Here is a 13,583-nt window from a genome sequence, read left to right as displayed (position 1 = left end):
ACCAACAAGATGACGGTAAGACTTAGGATCCGAGAGTAGAGGATCATCATCATAAGCAAGATGATGATTTTGTTCATATAACACTTGTTTGAAGGGTACGTAATTTGTAAATTAGTTACAACTTACAACTTACAAGGGTTTTTTTAATATAAGTTTTGTTCTATGATTTGAAATATATATATATATATATATATATATATATATATATATATTTATTGTTATTAAAAAACAAAACCATATATATTTTTTAAATCTGTGAATTTTTTCACATCTATACAACTAATTATTTTGAGTAGGATACTGTTAAAAAAATTGATTTACGTATATCAATATTATAAATATTTTTTTTTGGTGATGATTTTTGACCTAAATATAAATTTATATTATGCAAAAACAAGTAAAAAACTAGGGGTGGGCAAAAAAACCGAAATCCGAAAAACCGAACCAAACCAAATCGAAATAAATGGTTTGGTTTGGTTATGGTTAAATCTAAAAATCCGTTTGGTTTTCATCTTAATTAACCATTTGGTCTGATTAAAAACCGTAAAACCGAATGGTTTTTTTGGTTTTTTATAAAAATTTAGGATAATTAGATATAATTACTAATTAGTTTCTCAAGCTTATAAATTTATACTGTATAAAAATATCAATAATTTTTTTTTTTATTGGGCTTTAATTATTGATCTCCTATTAATCTATCGAATAACAAAACCTTAACCTAAGTCTCTATTCCCTAACTTATATTTATTCATAATTACTTTTATGCTTATTTAGTTTTAGTTATGTATCAACTATTTATTTTTTAAAAGCATGAAATAACCATTAAAAACCGGAACCAAACCGAAACTGAACCAAACTGTGATACATATGGTTTTTATATGGTTTCATTTCTGATGAAACCAAAAAAACCATAACCGAAAAAACCGAACCGTAACCAAACCGAATTACATATGGTTTTTTTATGGTTCCATTTTTATAAAACTAAAAAAACCGTAAACCAAAAAAACCGAACCGAAAAACCGAACGTCCACCCCTAAAAAACCCCAATTTCATGTTTGCAAGATCCGAGGGTATATCTGGAAATTCCAGACTGGTAAGAAGGACACATAACCAATTGCGCGCCAGCTCAGATATTTTGTTGCTAATTTAGATCATTTTGTTTTTGTTTTCCCGAGTTAACAAAAAGCGAAACTCTTCCCTCCTTCTCCCTCACTTCATTTTGAAACAGAAAGAAAAAAAAAAAACTCTCGGGACATGGGGAAACAATGGAGAAGCGCGATACTAGTGGTAAGATTTCTCACAATCTTGTGAATTCATAATTTGTGCGATTGAGTTCGAACTGGATTCAGATTGAGTTTGAATCGGATTCAGATCTAGTTTGATTTAGATAGAAAGATGGACTAGTTGTTTAAAAACTCCTAACGAATCTCATTTTTGAGATCCGAGTTTGACCTAGTTCGATTTCGAGGTTGATCGCGAGTCTGAGTGCTACATCGCACGATAAAATCGAGATTGATTGAAAATTTTGAGTGTTAATTTCGAGGTTTGAGTTTGAGTGCTAAATCGAACGACAATCCAAATTTACAGAGTAGTTTTCTGAATTATTTGTAGATCTACAGGGACTTTGTTGTTATTGTTGTTGTTGTTGTTGCATCATAGAGCGTGCGAATTTTATGTTAAATCGAGATGAGTTTGATTTGGATATGTAGATTTATCAGTGATTATTTATTCAATTGTATCGAATCTCTATTTTTATTTCATTTTCCGAGGTTGATTGAAAGATCCACTGTACTGTACTAGTATTGAATTTTGCAGAGCTCGATTCTATGAAGAGAACTAAGAAGCAGCGCAAAGCATCTGGTAAACCTAAGAAACCTTGGATGTTTATAGAACGTTAAAACCGAGCTTTTATTCCGAAATTTGAACTTGTTTATTTGTCATAAAATATTCTCAGACCAAATTTACTCCAAAGGCGAGAAACGCAGGCAAAGGAGCGCAGAGGAATGGCCAGAAGGGTTAGATGATGAAGCAGACCGTACAGGTCCTCCTGCGCAGGCAACTGGTAAAAATTAACCAGTTGACTAGGTTTTACACATATTTATTAGAGTTGTTAGAAGACTCTGGTATATTCTTGCTATGAATAATGATTCTGGTTTTACTTAGATATTGAGATTTTTGTTTTTTGGTCTTTTTTGTTTATAGAATCTGGACAGATCCGCAGAGCTAAGAGAGGCAAGAAGAATCATAGAAACCGTCGAGCCAAAGAATGTAATCGTTTTTCACTTGAATGGTTGATGAATTAGTTTAGCGACAAACTCTTACATTTCTAATTGTTCCATAATTGATAGTGGCGGCGAAGAATAAGAATAAAGATGAAGCAGTTGATTCTGTGAAGCTTGAAGATGAAAGTATTGATGAAGCTACAACTGATGACTTCTCAAACCAGACATTCTTTGTTGCTGCTTCAACTTTTTTTAATAAAATGTTGTTTCTTCTTATTTACAAGGTAAATCTGTCAAGCATGATGATGTTGATGGTGAAGATAGAACTGGTGACTGACCAGCTAGAACACAATCTTTGGCTCTCCCTGCAAATAAAGATTAGGTAAGTAACTCTTATCCACATGGATACATAGACACTGAAACACTGAAACTCTTTCACATTTCCTTATAATTTTTGTTTAAGTGTTTGGTTCAATAGCTTTTAGTGGGTGATGATCGCAATAACTCTGTTGATATAGATATAGTGAGTGTTTTTCGATAGTTTGTGGTGACTAATGATGGCAATAACTCTGTTGATATATATATGCATTTCCCTAAACAATCAAACTGCTTTACCTAAACAAATTTCATTCTACATTTGGTTGCAACTGCTTACATGAAGTTATCTACATACCTTTTTACTGCATATTATGGATTTAAGTAGAATACATCACCAAACTTATGCAGATTAACCCAAATGTTTTGGCCAGTAGGTTAATTGACCAAGAATGATTAATCCACCAAATCTGACTACAATGCTTTTATTTGACCCACGTGTCCCCTTTTGAGTCTGTCAAACAACCTTACCTTGGTATCTCGTCCTCCAATTATTCCAGATTGGCAATACGGGTTCCAAATAAAACTTTTTTACACCTACAAAAAGACTGATGGTTCTGAGGTTTTAATTGGATCTCTCAACCAGAAGTTGTACTACACTCGTAAAACTGGGCCTTCTATATAGATTTCATGCCTGTATCATCCGCAGACATTTCTGCATCACATTCCTAGAGTTTGTATTCACACTAAAATCAGAACACTCTAAACACCAAGATGAGTCATAAAAAATAAATCATCAAGGAGCTCCATAAATAAAGCAGACACACATAGATCTGCAGATTGACTATAGTTCATGCTCAAAACACTTACATATTTTGTGTGTTTAGTTATAGCCAAATCAAAAAATAGAACTCAAACTTGAAGGTGAATAATAAAACACAAATCAAGGAGCTGCGGAAATGCAACAGACACATTGCTCTTCTGCAGCTTGACAAACTTGTGCCCTTTGGTAATTAACAGGAATGTGATTAAAGACAAAAAAAAAACGTGAGATTGATATCATAACTCTGCTCTGTATAATGACATTGAGTGTCCTGTAACAGAATATGAACGAAGCAACCGGTTGGTCTTTGGCCTTGATTTCGCGTGTCCTTGGTTTTTTTATTTATTGAAATAACGCTCTGATTTATGATACTAGTGTTGCGGGAACATAATCTGAATTGCTTGGAATCTCTGAAACATATAACTTATCAACCTCTCTGTTTGCACTAAATGTATTCCAGTTCCCATGACATCTTTACTATCACTAAGCATACCAAATTTGCAACGTCTTCCCAACGGTGTAGATGATGCATATAATATAGATATGTGCTTGTTACTCTACCATTGACACTCTAAAACAGCACTATAGACTTTTTTTTGACAAAAAAAAAAAAAAAAAAACCAGCACTATAGACTTGTACTTGTTAAATACAATGTTTGTTGTTGGTGTAAAGATTGTAATTAATTGATACTAATGAGCTTCCTTCTGGTGACAGGATTGCTATCCTTGGCGCTCGGTGATTTAGAGCCATATCCCATCAGTGGTCAGATGAGTCAGGTAAATGCAAAATCAATACGTATTGTTAATTTTAAAAATCTTTGCAGGCGAAACGACTTGGAGCCCCTTTAAGATTGGGGAATGCAACACACTGCTTAAGGATTTTGGAAAGCTCTCAAAAGGAATATAATAAAAGGTATTTTGTATTCTAATAGAGATATTTGATGCTTTTAATATGTCTATATATGTGCAAGTATATATTGTCCTATATATCTGCTTGTCATTTATTTATAATGAGGTGGCGTTCGCAACGATGGTGGCACTGCAGATATTAGGAGTAAAATGAGCACCATTCCCGCCGCCGCGATTAATCAAGAGCACAAGTGGGGTTTTCTCACCCTATTCTGCTTGCAGAATACTTTTGGGTACTTGGAGGAATGATTTGTCCCAAGTAGCCAATAACTTGCTTATTGTGATTGATCTTGGAGTTGTTGAGTTTTTTTTTTGTTCTTTCAAATTTTAAAGTGTCTACCATCTAAGAATGGGATGCAAACAAGAATGTGGGTGTTCCAGGTATGAACTCTTCCGACTTCCTAGTTTCAAAGGCATTGGTGAATGAACTCGATCGTACATACCGTGTCCACTTACTCCAAGCTGTTTCGCTTAAGTATCTCCATATTTCACTGAGTGATAGATGTGAATCTATGAAAGTTTTATTTAGTCACCCTACAAGATACGTTATTGCACGTCTCTTTCATATTCTCGAAGAAGCTATCTTTCTTTCTAATTTACCTCAAAAGTCAAATAAAGTCTTAAACGAGATAACCCCTCTTCTGTATCTGAATGCACTGCGTCGTCGTTTTGTCAAAAGAGGAACAATAAAATAGTAGTGTATAATTAAAAACCCTAATATTGTATTTCTTGCACTCCAAGACTGCGCTACTCTTGTCGAGATAGTTGTTGTACGATGGATTGGTCGCTTATCAAACGGGAGAGAAAGAAGAGAAGGAGAAGAAACGAGGCACAAGATATTCCAATGGATGTGGTGGTTGAGATTCTCAAGAGATTACCTACAAAATCCCTGATGAGATTCAAGTGCCTCTCAAAGCTTTGGTCGTCGCTCCTCTGCTCCAGATATTTCAGCAGCCTTTTCCTTACGGGCCAAACCCGACCACGTCCTCGTCTTTACATCTGTTTAGCAGACCTCTACAAGGACCATAAAAATGTAATCCTATCTTCGGCTCCAGACACTACTAAACCGTCGTCTTCCTATGTTGTTGACCGCAATCTTACCATCCCACGGATGGGAGGGTACATCTCGCAGAATCTTCTTGGCTTCATGTGTTACACCTTCTGGAGAAAACCGCGAATCTGTAACCCTGCCACCAGACAACTTTTCACCTTACCCGCTGTAAAATCCAGCATCATACCTCGAGGAGTAATTAAGAAAATCGCCTACTACTATTTCGGACACAACCCTCTTAACGACCAGTACAAAGTAATCTGCTCAATTGCGCCAAACCTAACGACCATGCCAGAGCATTGGGTCTTTGTCCTAACACCTCAAGGAGGTTCCTGGAAAAAGGTGGCTCCAACCCCATCAGACTTCTGTCCCTACACCCCGGTCCATCGAGGACAGTCTGTCAATGGGGTTATATATTACCTCGCTTTGATTGACATGTATAATTATGTGCTTGTGAGTTTCGACGTTATATCGGAAGAGTTGATAATGAGCCAAGTACCTCGCATGGACGGTGATGAATTGCATGGACGATTCAGGTTAAAGAATGTGAATCTTATAGAGTATGGTGGAAAACTTACTGTTCTTGACTCTACCCAGCTAAGAGACAAGGGCATGGTGGTTTTATGGATTCTGCAAGATGCCGGAAACAAGGAATGGTCCAAAAAGACTCTGATTTTGCATCCTTGTCAGCTGCAATTAGTCAACAACATTGTATTCCACGTAAACGGTACTACTCAAAGTGGCAAGGTTGTTTTGATACCACAGGATTTGCTTTCTCCCTTTCACATTCTTTGTTATGATCTACAAAGAAATGATATGAGAAAGATTGAAATCAAATGTATACCGGACCACTGGTTTAGGAAGAAGAAAAAAGATAGACGTTTTGACGTGATGTTCATGGATCAGAGTGAGAGCGTCATCGATCTTGATCTTCTTGGAGACTTTAACTAATCCTATCCTATCTACCTCTAACTAACGTATGCTTTTTTGTGTGTTTACATTAAGAATACAACTGATTATATTTGAAAGAAAAAAATTAAAGGCTCCTTGACTTATATAGAGTCAGTGTTTACTAGCTGCTATGAACCAGCTAATTAATAATTTCAAAGAAATGCGGGTTGTTACATTGTGTGTTGCTATAGCTTTTGTTGGTCGTCAAGATCTCTTATTTGTTCAACTAACTTGAATTAAAATTTATATCCAAATATCAAAACAAACACTAAGTAGATAAAAAAAAAAACTTCAAAGTAATAATACTCAATTATTGGTAAAACTGTATTAGTATATAATTGTTAGTCTTGTAATTTGGAGGTATATGGTACGTAGTAGTAACTTGTAATATTTGGTTTTCTTGTATATTGCTTCCTCAAAATATGAAGCTATTTTATATGAACAATTCAGTGTTTATCAATCGCTAGTAAAAGAAACTAAGATCGAGAGATATGTGGGGTTTTGCTTTGAGTGTTGTTATAGCTTCACTGGTCGTCAAGATCAGTCTCTGGCTCTACAGATGGGCTAACCCTTACTGCTCCGGCAAGCTACCCCCGGGTTCAATGGGGTTTCCGGTGATAGGAGAAACCGTTGAGTTCTTCAAACCTTACAGTTTCACCGAAGTCCCTCCATTTGTCAAGAAAAGAATGTCAAAGTTGGGTTTTTTTTTTTATGACATCTGCAAGTTTCAAGATTTTGTTTCATTTCTCTTCTTTCTTCTTTACTGTCTCTCTCTCTCTCTCCCTCACTGGTTTGTACTTCAGGTACAGTGGTGGTTCGTTGTTCCGGACTAATATCCTCGGCTCTAAAACGATTGTTTCTACAGACCCGGAAGTGAATTTTGAGATTCTCAAACAAGACAACATGTGTTTTGTCATGAGTTATCCAGAAGCTCTTGTTACAATCTTTGGGAAAGATAACTTGTTCTTCAAACAAGGCAAGGACTTCCACAGGTACATGAGACAGATTGCTCTGCAGCTTCTCGGTCATGAGTGTTTGAAGCAAAGATTTATACAAAAAATAGACCAAGCAACACGCGAGCATCTCAAAGCTATCTCCTTCCAAGGCGTCTTAGACGTCAAAAATACTGTTGGAAGAGTATAATAAACCCTAACTCCATCTAATTTTAAGCGATTCAATGTCTATCTTACCCACTTGTCTTTTTGTCTTTTTGTTGTATTGCAGTTGATATTGGAACAAATGGTCCAGTTGATCATAAGTGACATCAAACTTGAGACTAAGAGCAAACTTATCGAAAACTTTAGAGATTTCAGCTTTGATTTGGTTAGGTCCCCTTTTGATCTTTCTTTTTGGAACGCTCTTTACAATGGTCTTATGGTAAGATCTCTTGTCCATAACTTGTCAGCTGTAGAACTTGTCTGGTTATAACAGTTTAACACTCTGCATCCACCTTCCTATGTAAAGGCACGCAGAAATGTGATGAAGATGATAAAAAGAATGTGCAAAGAGAGGAGAGAAGAAGCAACATCGACTGATTTAAAATATGGAGACTTCATGGAGACAATGATAAATGAAGTGGAGAAAGAGGACGATACGGTGAACGAGGAAAGATCTGTAGAGCTAATATTAAGTTTACTGATTGCGTCTTATGAAACTACTTCTACTATGACTGCAATAACTGTGAAATTCATAGCTGAAAACCCCAAAGTGCTTATGGAGCTGAAGGTAATTCTTACTAAGAGAACTCTGTAGTGAACAAGTAGTTGAGAAGTTTGGATCTTTTTGTTCTTTATCATCATATGCTTAAAGCTTAACTACGTTGAACAGAGAGAGCATGNAAGATTTATACAAAAAATAGACCAAGCAACACGCGAGCATCTCAAAGCTATCTCCTTCCAAGGCGTCTTAGACGTCAAAAATACTGTTGGAAGAGTATAATAAACCCTAACTCCATCTAATTTTAAGCGATTCAATGTCTATCTTACCCACTTGTCTTTTTGTCTTTTTGTTGTATTGCAGTTGATATTGGAACAAATGGTCCAGTTGATCATAAGTGACATCAAACTTGAGACTAAGAGCAAACTTATCGAAAACTTTAGAGATTTCAGCTTTGATTTGGTTAGGTCCCCTTTTGATCTTTCTTTTTGGAACGCTCTTTACAATGGTCTTATGGTAAGATCTCTTGTCCATAACTTGTCAGCTGTAGAACTTGTCTGGTTATAACAGTTTAACACTCTGCATCCACCTTCCTATGTAAAGGCACGCAGAAATGTGATGAAGATGATAAAAAGAATGTGCAAAGAGAGGAGAGAAGAAGCAACATCGACTGATTTAAAATATGGAGACTTCATGGAGACAATGATAAATGAAGTGGAGAAAGAGGACGATACGGTGAACGAGGAAAGATCTGTAGAGCTAATATTAAGTTTACTGATTGCGTCTTATGAAACTACTTCTACTATGACTGCAATAACTGTGAAATTCATAGCTGAAAACCCCAAAGTGCTTATGGAGCTGAAGGTAATTCTTACTAAGAGAACTCTGTAGTGAACAAGTAGTTGAGAAGTTTGGATCTTTTTGTTCTTTATCATCATATGCTTAAAGCTTAACTACGTTGAACAGAGAGAGCATGAGACCATCCTCCAAAACAGAGTTGATAAAGAGTCTGGAGTTACTTGGAAAGAATACAAATCCATGATGAGCTTTACCCACATGGTAGCTTTCTGTTTACTTATATTACTTGCTTGTTATTTCATGTATACATACAATCCCAAACTTGCTGCGCATCCATCAGTAGTTAAGCCATTTAGTTGGTTGTCGCGATTGCAGGTTATCAATGAGTCTCTTCGTTTAGGAAGTTTGTCACCTGCTATGTTCAGAAAGGCTGTGAGTAATGTGGAGATCAAAGGCAAGTTAGATCCTCTCTTTTGCATCATGAACATTATTTCTACAAGTTTGTAACCAATGATCTTATTTAAAAAGCATGTTTTGGTTGCAGGGTATACAATACCAGCAGGATGGATTGTACTGGTTATTCCATCTCTTCTACATTATGACCCTCAAATATATGAACAACCATGCGATTTTAATCCATGGAGATGGGAGGGAAAAGAATTGCTTTCTGGCTCTAAAACGTTCATGGCCTTTGGAGGTGGTGCAAGGCTCTGTGCAGGAGCAGAGTTTGCTAGGCTTCAGATGGCTATATATCTTCACCACCTTGTCACAACGTATGACTTCTCTTTGATCGAGAAATCTGATATCATTCGAGCACCCTTACTTCGATTTTCCAAGCCGATACACATAAGTATCTCCAAAAATCTCTAAAATTATGTCTCATCACTGTTCAACTCTTTTTTTTAGTATTGTGTTGTGTGGATACATATCTCACTATTGGTAAAAAGAAGAAACTACTCTTCTCTCAGTTAGAAAAATTACAACAGTAATGTGCATCCTCCTCTGGCTCTTCCCCTTTTATCATTATTCTTTCTTCATATTTTCGGTTTCAGCAATTAGATGCTCTTCAAAGACGGCATTCTTGGCTTGGATATTACCATCAGAATCTTCCTCATTGCTCCATTTTCTTATGAACTTGGGGACCATGTTTTTTACATCTCTCGCCTCTGACACTTCATCCATATCATTAACTCGTTCGAACCGGACTGCGCTCACTTTTCTCGCATTCCCTGCTAGTATCTGTCCCAAAAGGTTGTTAGAGAATATAATAAGCGTTTTTGCAGAATGTGGTGCAAAGGGGAGTGCTATTATGTACCTCTAGTCTATAAACTTGGTGCTTTTCCTTCTGATCGTGACGCTCGTGTTTACCATCTTCCTGTTCATCATTCTCTTCCCAGTTCTCCTTTTCAAGAACTACCGTCACACTCTCACCTGTCTTTGGGATATACCCAAAGGCCTCACAAACAAAACCTGAGACTGTCTCATACTGATGGCCCTGCGAAAAGAGGAACAAAAGAATAGTTTATATTCTGTCAACAAGCAATCTTAAAGAATGGTTCTGCTTTCTAGAGGGATACACTAAAGACACGGCTTAAAGAGTAAATTACCTCTGGCATCTTTATGTTGAGTTCTTCAGATAACTGGTCAATCGAAGTATTGGCATCAACATCATAAATCCCCTCCGCTCTCATCACAATATAACCCGTTTTCTTCTGAATCTCCTCCTAATCAGCCCAAAACAATGGAAGTGAAAAACTAAGTGAAGAAGGTAGACCCAACCCTTGAAGAAGAGCAACAAGTTGAAACTAGGATGAACCTACCTTTGAATCGTTTTCATCAAATATTTCACCAACAATCTCTTCGACCACATCTTCGAGAGTTATTATCTGCATGGAGAGAAATTAGATAACCTTACAAGAGAGAGCAGGAGAGATAAATTAAGTAAAGAAGAGGACAACCAGCAACATACTCCAATGGTTCCACCGTATTCATTAAGAACAACTGCCATGTGAACCTTTCTTATTCTAAATTCTCTAAGAAGATTCCAAACTGACATTGAATCTGCACATCAAAGTTTATTACGAGTGAGCAAATAATGCCTAAGGTTTAGATATTAAACTAAAAGATTGAATGCATCGAAGATTACCAGGGACAAAGAAGGCAGGTTTATGTGCCATGTCCACCACAGTAGTACTTTCAAGCAATTTACCCTTCAAAACATACATAATCCATAAGTGCACAACTATGGTTTCCTCACTCGCCATCAATTAAAAGAAAACAAATATAAGAAACAGAGAAAAAGAAGCAGCCAGACCTTTGGAACATAATCTAGGAGATCCATAGCATATGCAATACCAACTATGTTGTCAATCCTCTGCTCAAAAACAGGCACCCTGTGATGAAAACCTTTGAGCACAACAAATAATCCTAAGAAGAAGAAAAAATGTTCATTAAAAAAGCTGTGAAAATATATAAAACCTTGAGTACTGATGGGTAACCCAAAATTCATGGAAATCAACTAGGCTGCCGCTGCCATCTATTGCAACTACATCAACAAGAGGAGTCATCACCTCTCGAACATGGGTATCCTTAATCTCTAACACATTTTCAATCATATCCTGAAACGTGTGTCATTTGAATTATTACAAGTCTAGGTAATTGGTAAATACTTATTGAACATCCATAACAAACTCATTACCTGTTCTTCCTCTTCTATTGCCCCACTTAATTCTGCACCACGTAGCATTAGTTTCAGTTCATCTTCAGTAACATATGGCTCACTAGCACAAAAAGAACAACATACTATAGGTAAGTTGTCTTAGCTCTCTCAGCAATGAAAGAGGCACAGTAATATATTTTGATATGGACAGACAACTCCAATCTGATGCATACCTCCGTCCTTTCAAACCAAGAATTTTCAGAATTCCCATCGAAAGATATGTCACAACTCTTCCAACAGGATATAATATCAAGGAAAGCCATGCCACTGGTCTGACCTAGATGCATAGTAAAACCAACATAAATCAGTTTATCATATGAGCATATTTTGTTTGTCAAGCCTTTTCTGATGATAACTAATTCAAACTTACCACAATCCTTGCAACCTCTTGAGCATTGTGAACCGCTACACTTTTTGGAGTTATTTCAGTCAGGAGTAATATGGCTACCTATAATCATTCAAGACTCAAAACTTGTATAGCAATCTCAGCCTAGAGTAATAAGTAAAACTTATATGTACCGTCATCAATCCAGTGGCTGCACTAACACCAGCTTCACCAAAAATAGCTGTTGCCGCTTCAGTGACCAAGGCAGTTGCCGCAATATTCACAACTCTAAATAACAACCGAAGAAGTTAAAGAAGAGACAACAAAAGAAATCAAGCAAACAAGATTCCAAGTAAGTAGCATTACGTAGTTCCAATAAGTATGGTTGTCAAGAATCTGGTAACATCACTGCGGAGCATCCTGAAAACGCCATTTTCAGGCTCTTTTTCAGCCAACTCGCGCACCTGAGACAAAACACATCACACCACCACATTTGAAGAAGCAGGCGATATCTATACATAGAGCAGTTTACTAAATCCAGGAGATGAATAATCTACCTTCCACGGCCAGAGAGTGGTGATGGATGTCTCAGCCATGGAGAAGAACGCTGAAAGACCGAGAAGCACAGCTAATATCAAACCTTGCTCCCTAAGAAGCTTAAGAACCAGAGAAGTTTTAGGCCAAGCATTCTTCAACAACAATTTGCTCTGACTAAGAGCCACATCCATCACATTTGTAGATGCTAATACTTTCCGACATCCATACAACAAAACTCCACACACCACCGCTCCTAGCACGATTCCTCGTTTCAGCAAAATCTTAATCGAATCGAGCTTTTCGCCGGAATCTGAATGTTTCTGACTAGTACCCACATGATCTTCAGCCGCACTCAACACAACAAACTGATTTCTATGGCTAAAGTCACATCTTTTCCGGAATCTAATAAAACTGGAACTAGAGGAACTAGACAAGACACAGAGCGGGGGCTGCTTGTTTCTCTGAACTGAAAAATTCGATCTTTGGAGACATAGTTGCGTGAGAACAGAGTTCCTCCTGGGGGCAATGAATGAACGACCTAGAACAGATAAATCAAGTTCCATATATATATATATATATATATATATTATTAGGATTAAATCCAAATCTCTCCGGCGATAAGAGTGTAAACCAAATTCTCCTCCTTTTTTTATAATTCTTTGAGTAACTTGATACACCCAAAAGAAAGATTTAGCTGTTGGTCGAAGCACCGATGAAATTGAGATTTTAAGATTATATGAGTCGGACTCTCGTGCCTGCGAAACCTTGCAGAGAAGAAGAAAAAGGCGGCGTCTTTTTCCGGGATCCGCCGAGCAGGTGAGAGAGAGAGTGATGGTTAAAATGACATAAACACCCTTATCTATATTATGCACGGTTAAGCCATACCAGACCGGTTCAATTTGTTTGGTGCCATAACCCGGTTTCTTCTTGTCAATAGCATTATGTGTTATGTGTGTGTGCGCTCCCAAAATATGTAAAAGATCACAGAATAAAGAAAAAGAAAAATATAGCATCTATTATAGACAAGCTTAAAGAAGAGTTCATCTGCCAAAAGCTGCACAACAATTATTGTTATTTATATAGCAGTAGCAATCTTTTTGCTGCTCCTTCCTTAGAATGATGATGAGTCTCTTTATTCTGTGGCATCGATCTGAAGTCATCTTCTTCTCAGTTGCAGCTTGCTCTGTTTCTAGTTCTAGGCGGATGGATCAACAACTTTTCTTGAATCTCATAGTGAATTTGTTTTCATCTCTTCCATTGTCCTTTCTTTTCTCAGC

The 13,583-nt window shown here is 36.9% G+C and overlaps 4 protein-coding genes across 6 annotated transcripts; 3 read left to right on the top strand and 1 right to left on the bottom strand.

Moving 5' to 3' along the window:
* Window positions 1,171–4,817, top strand: LOC104778469. 3 transcript variants are annotated; one of them, XM_010502927.2, is made up of 8 exons: window positions 1,171–1,287; window positions 1,801–1,860; window positions 1,955–2,062; window positions 2,203–2,268; window positions 2,349–2,408; window positions 2,507–2,604; window positions 4,076–4,273; window positions 4,406–4,817. In XM_010502927.2, the coding sequence occupies exons 1-6, from the start codon at window positions 1,266–1,268 to the stop codon at window positions 2,557–2,559; spliced, it is 369 nt and encodes a 122-aa protein (XP_010501229.1). In that variant the 5' UTR covers window positions 1,171–1,265; the 3' UTR covers window positions 2,560–2,604; window positions 4,076–4,273; window positions 4,406–4,817. The 3 variants fall into 3 exon arrangements, with proteins under 3 accessions (XP_010501229.1, XP_010501228.1, XP_010501226.1); XM_010502926.2 differs by having other exon boundaries at window positions 1,816–1,860; window positions 2,349–2,604; XM_010502924.2 differs by having other exon boundaries at window positions 2,349–2,604.
* LOC104778468 (F-box/LRR-repeat protein At2g40920-like) lies at window positions 4,909–6,311 on the top strand. The gene has a single exon (XM_010502923.1). The coding sequence runs from the start codon at window positions 5,045–5,047 to the stop codon at window positions 6,269–6,271; it is 1,227 nt and encodes a 408-aa protein (XP_010501225.1). The 5' UTR covers window positions 4,909–5,044; the 3' UTR covers window positions 6,272–6,311.
* LOC104778465 (cytochrome P450 708A2-like) lies at window positions 6,742–9,611 on the top strand (the record flags this gene model as incomplete). The annotated part of the gene is made up of 7 exons (XM_019241166.1): window positions 6,742–6,965; window positions 7,075–7,408; window positions 7,496–7,648; window positions 7,736–7,996; window positions 8,894–8,986; window positions 9,101–9,179; window positions 9,270–9,611. Coding segments are annotated over 7 exons (1,470 nt in total), but the record flags the coding sequence as incomplete, so codon positions are not given.
* Window positions 9,577–13,121, bottom strand: LOC104778467 (DUF21 domain-containing protein At1g55930, chloroplastic). Its single transcript, XM_010502922.1, has 14 exons — window positions 12,327–13,121; window positions 12,136–12,233; window positions 11,964–12,057; window positions 11,815–11,892; window positions 11,618–11,721; window positions 11,424–11,505; window positions 11,204–11,343; window positions 11,040–11,118; window positions 10,872–10,935; window positions 10,695–10,786; window positions 10,546–10,611; window positions 10,333–10,449; window positions 10,041–10,220; window positions 9,577–9,964 (listed from the first exon to the last, which is right to left on the bottom strand). Exons 1-14 carry the CDS (start codon window positions 12,867–12,869, stop codon window positions 9,749–9,751), a joined length of 1,953 nt encoding a protein of 650 aa, XP_010501224.1. The 5' UTR covers window positions 12,870–13,121; the 3' UTR covers window positions 9,577–9,748.

This window comes from Camelina sativa, chromosome 3 (genome assembly GCF_000633955.1).
Source record: "Camelina sativa cultivar DH55 chromosome 3, Cs, whole genome shotgun sequence".
NCBI lineage: Eukaryota > Viridiplantae > Streptophyta > Magnoliopsida > Brassicales > Brassicaceae > Camelina > Camelina sativa.
The sequence above is the reverse complement of the archived record's forward strand: the minus strand, read 5'-3'. Positions and strand labels throughout refer to the sequence as shown.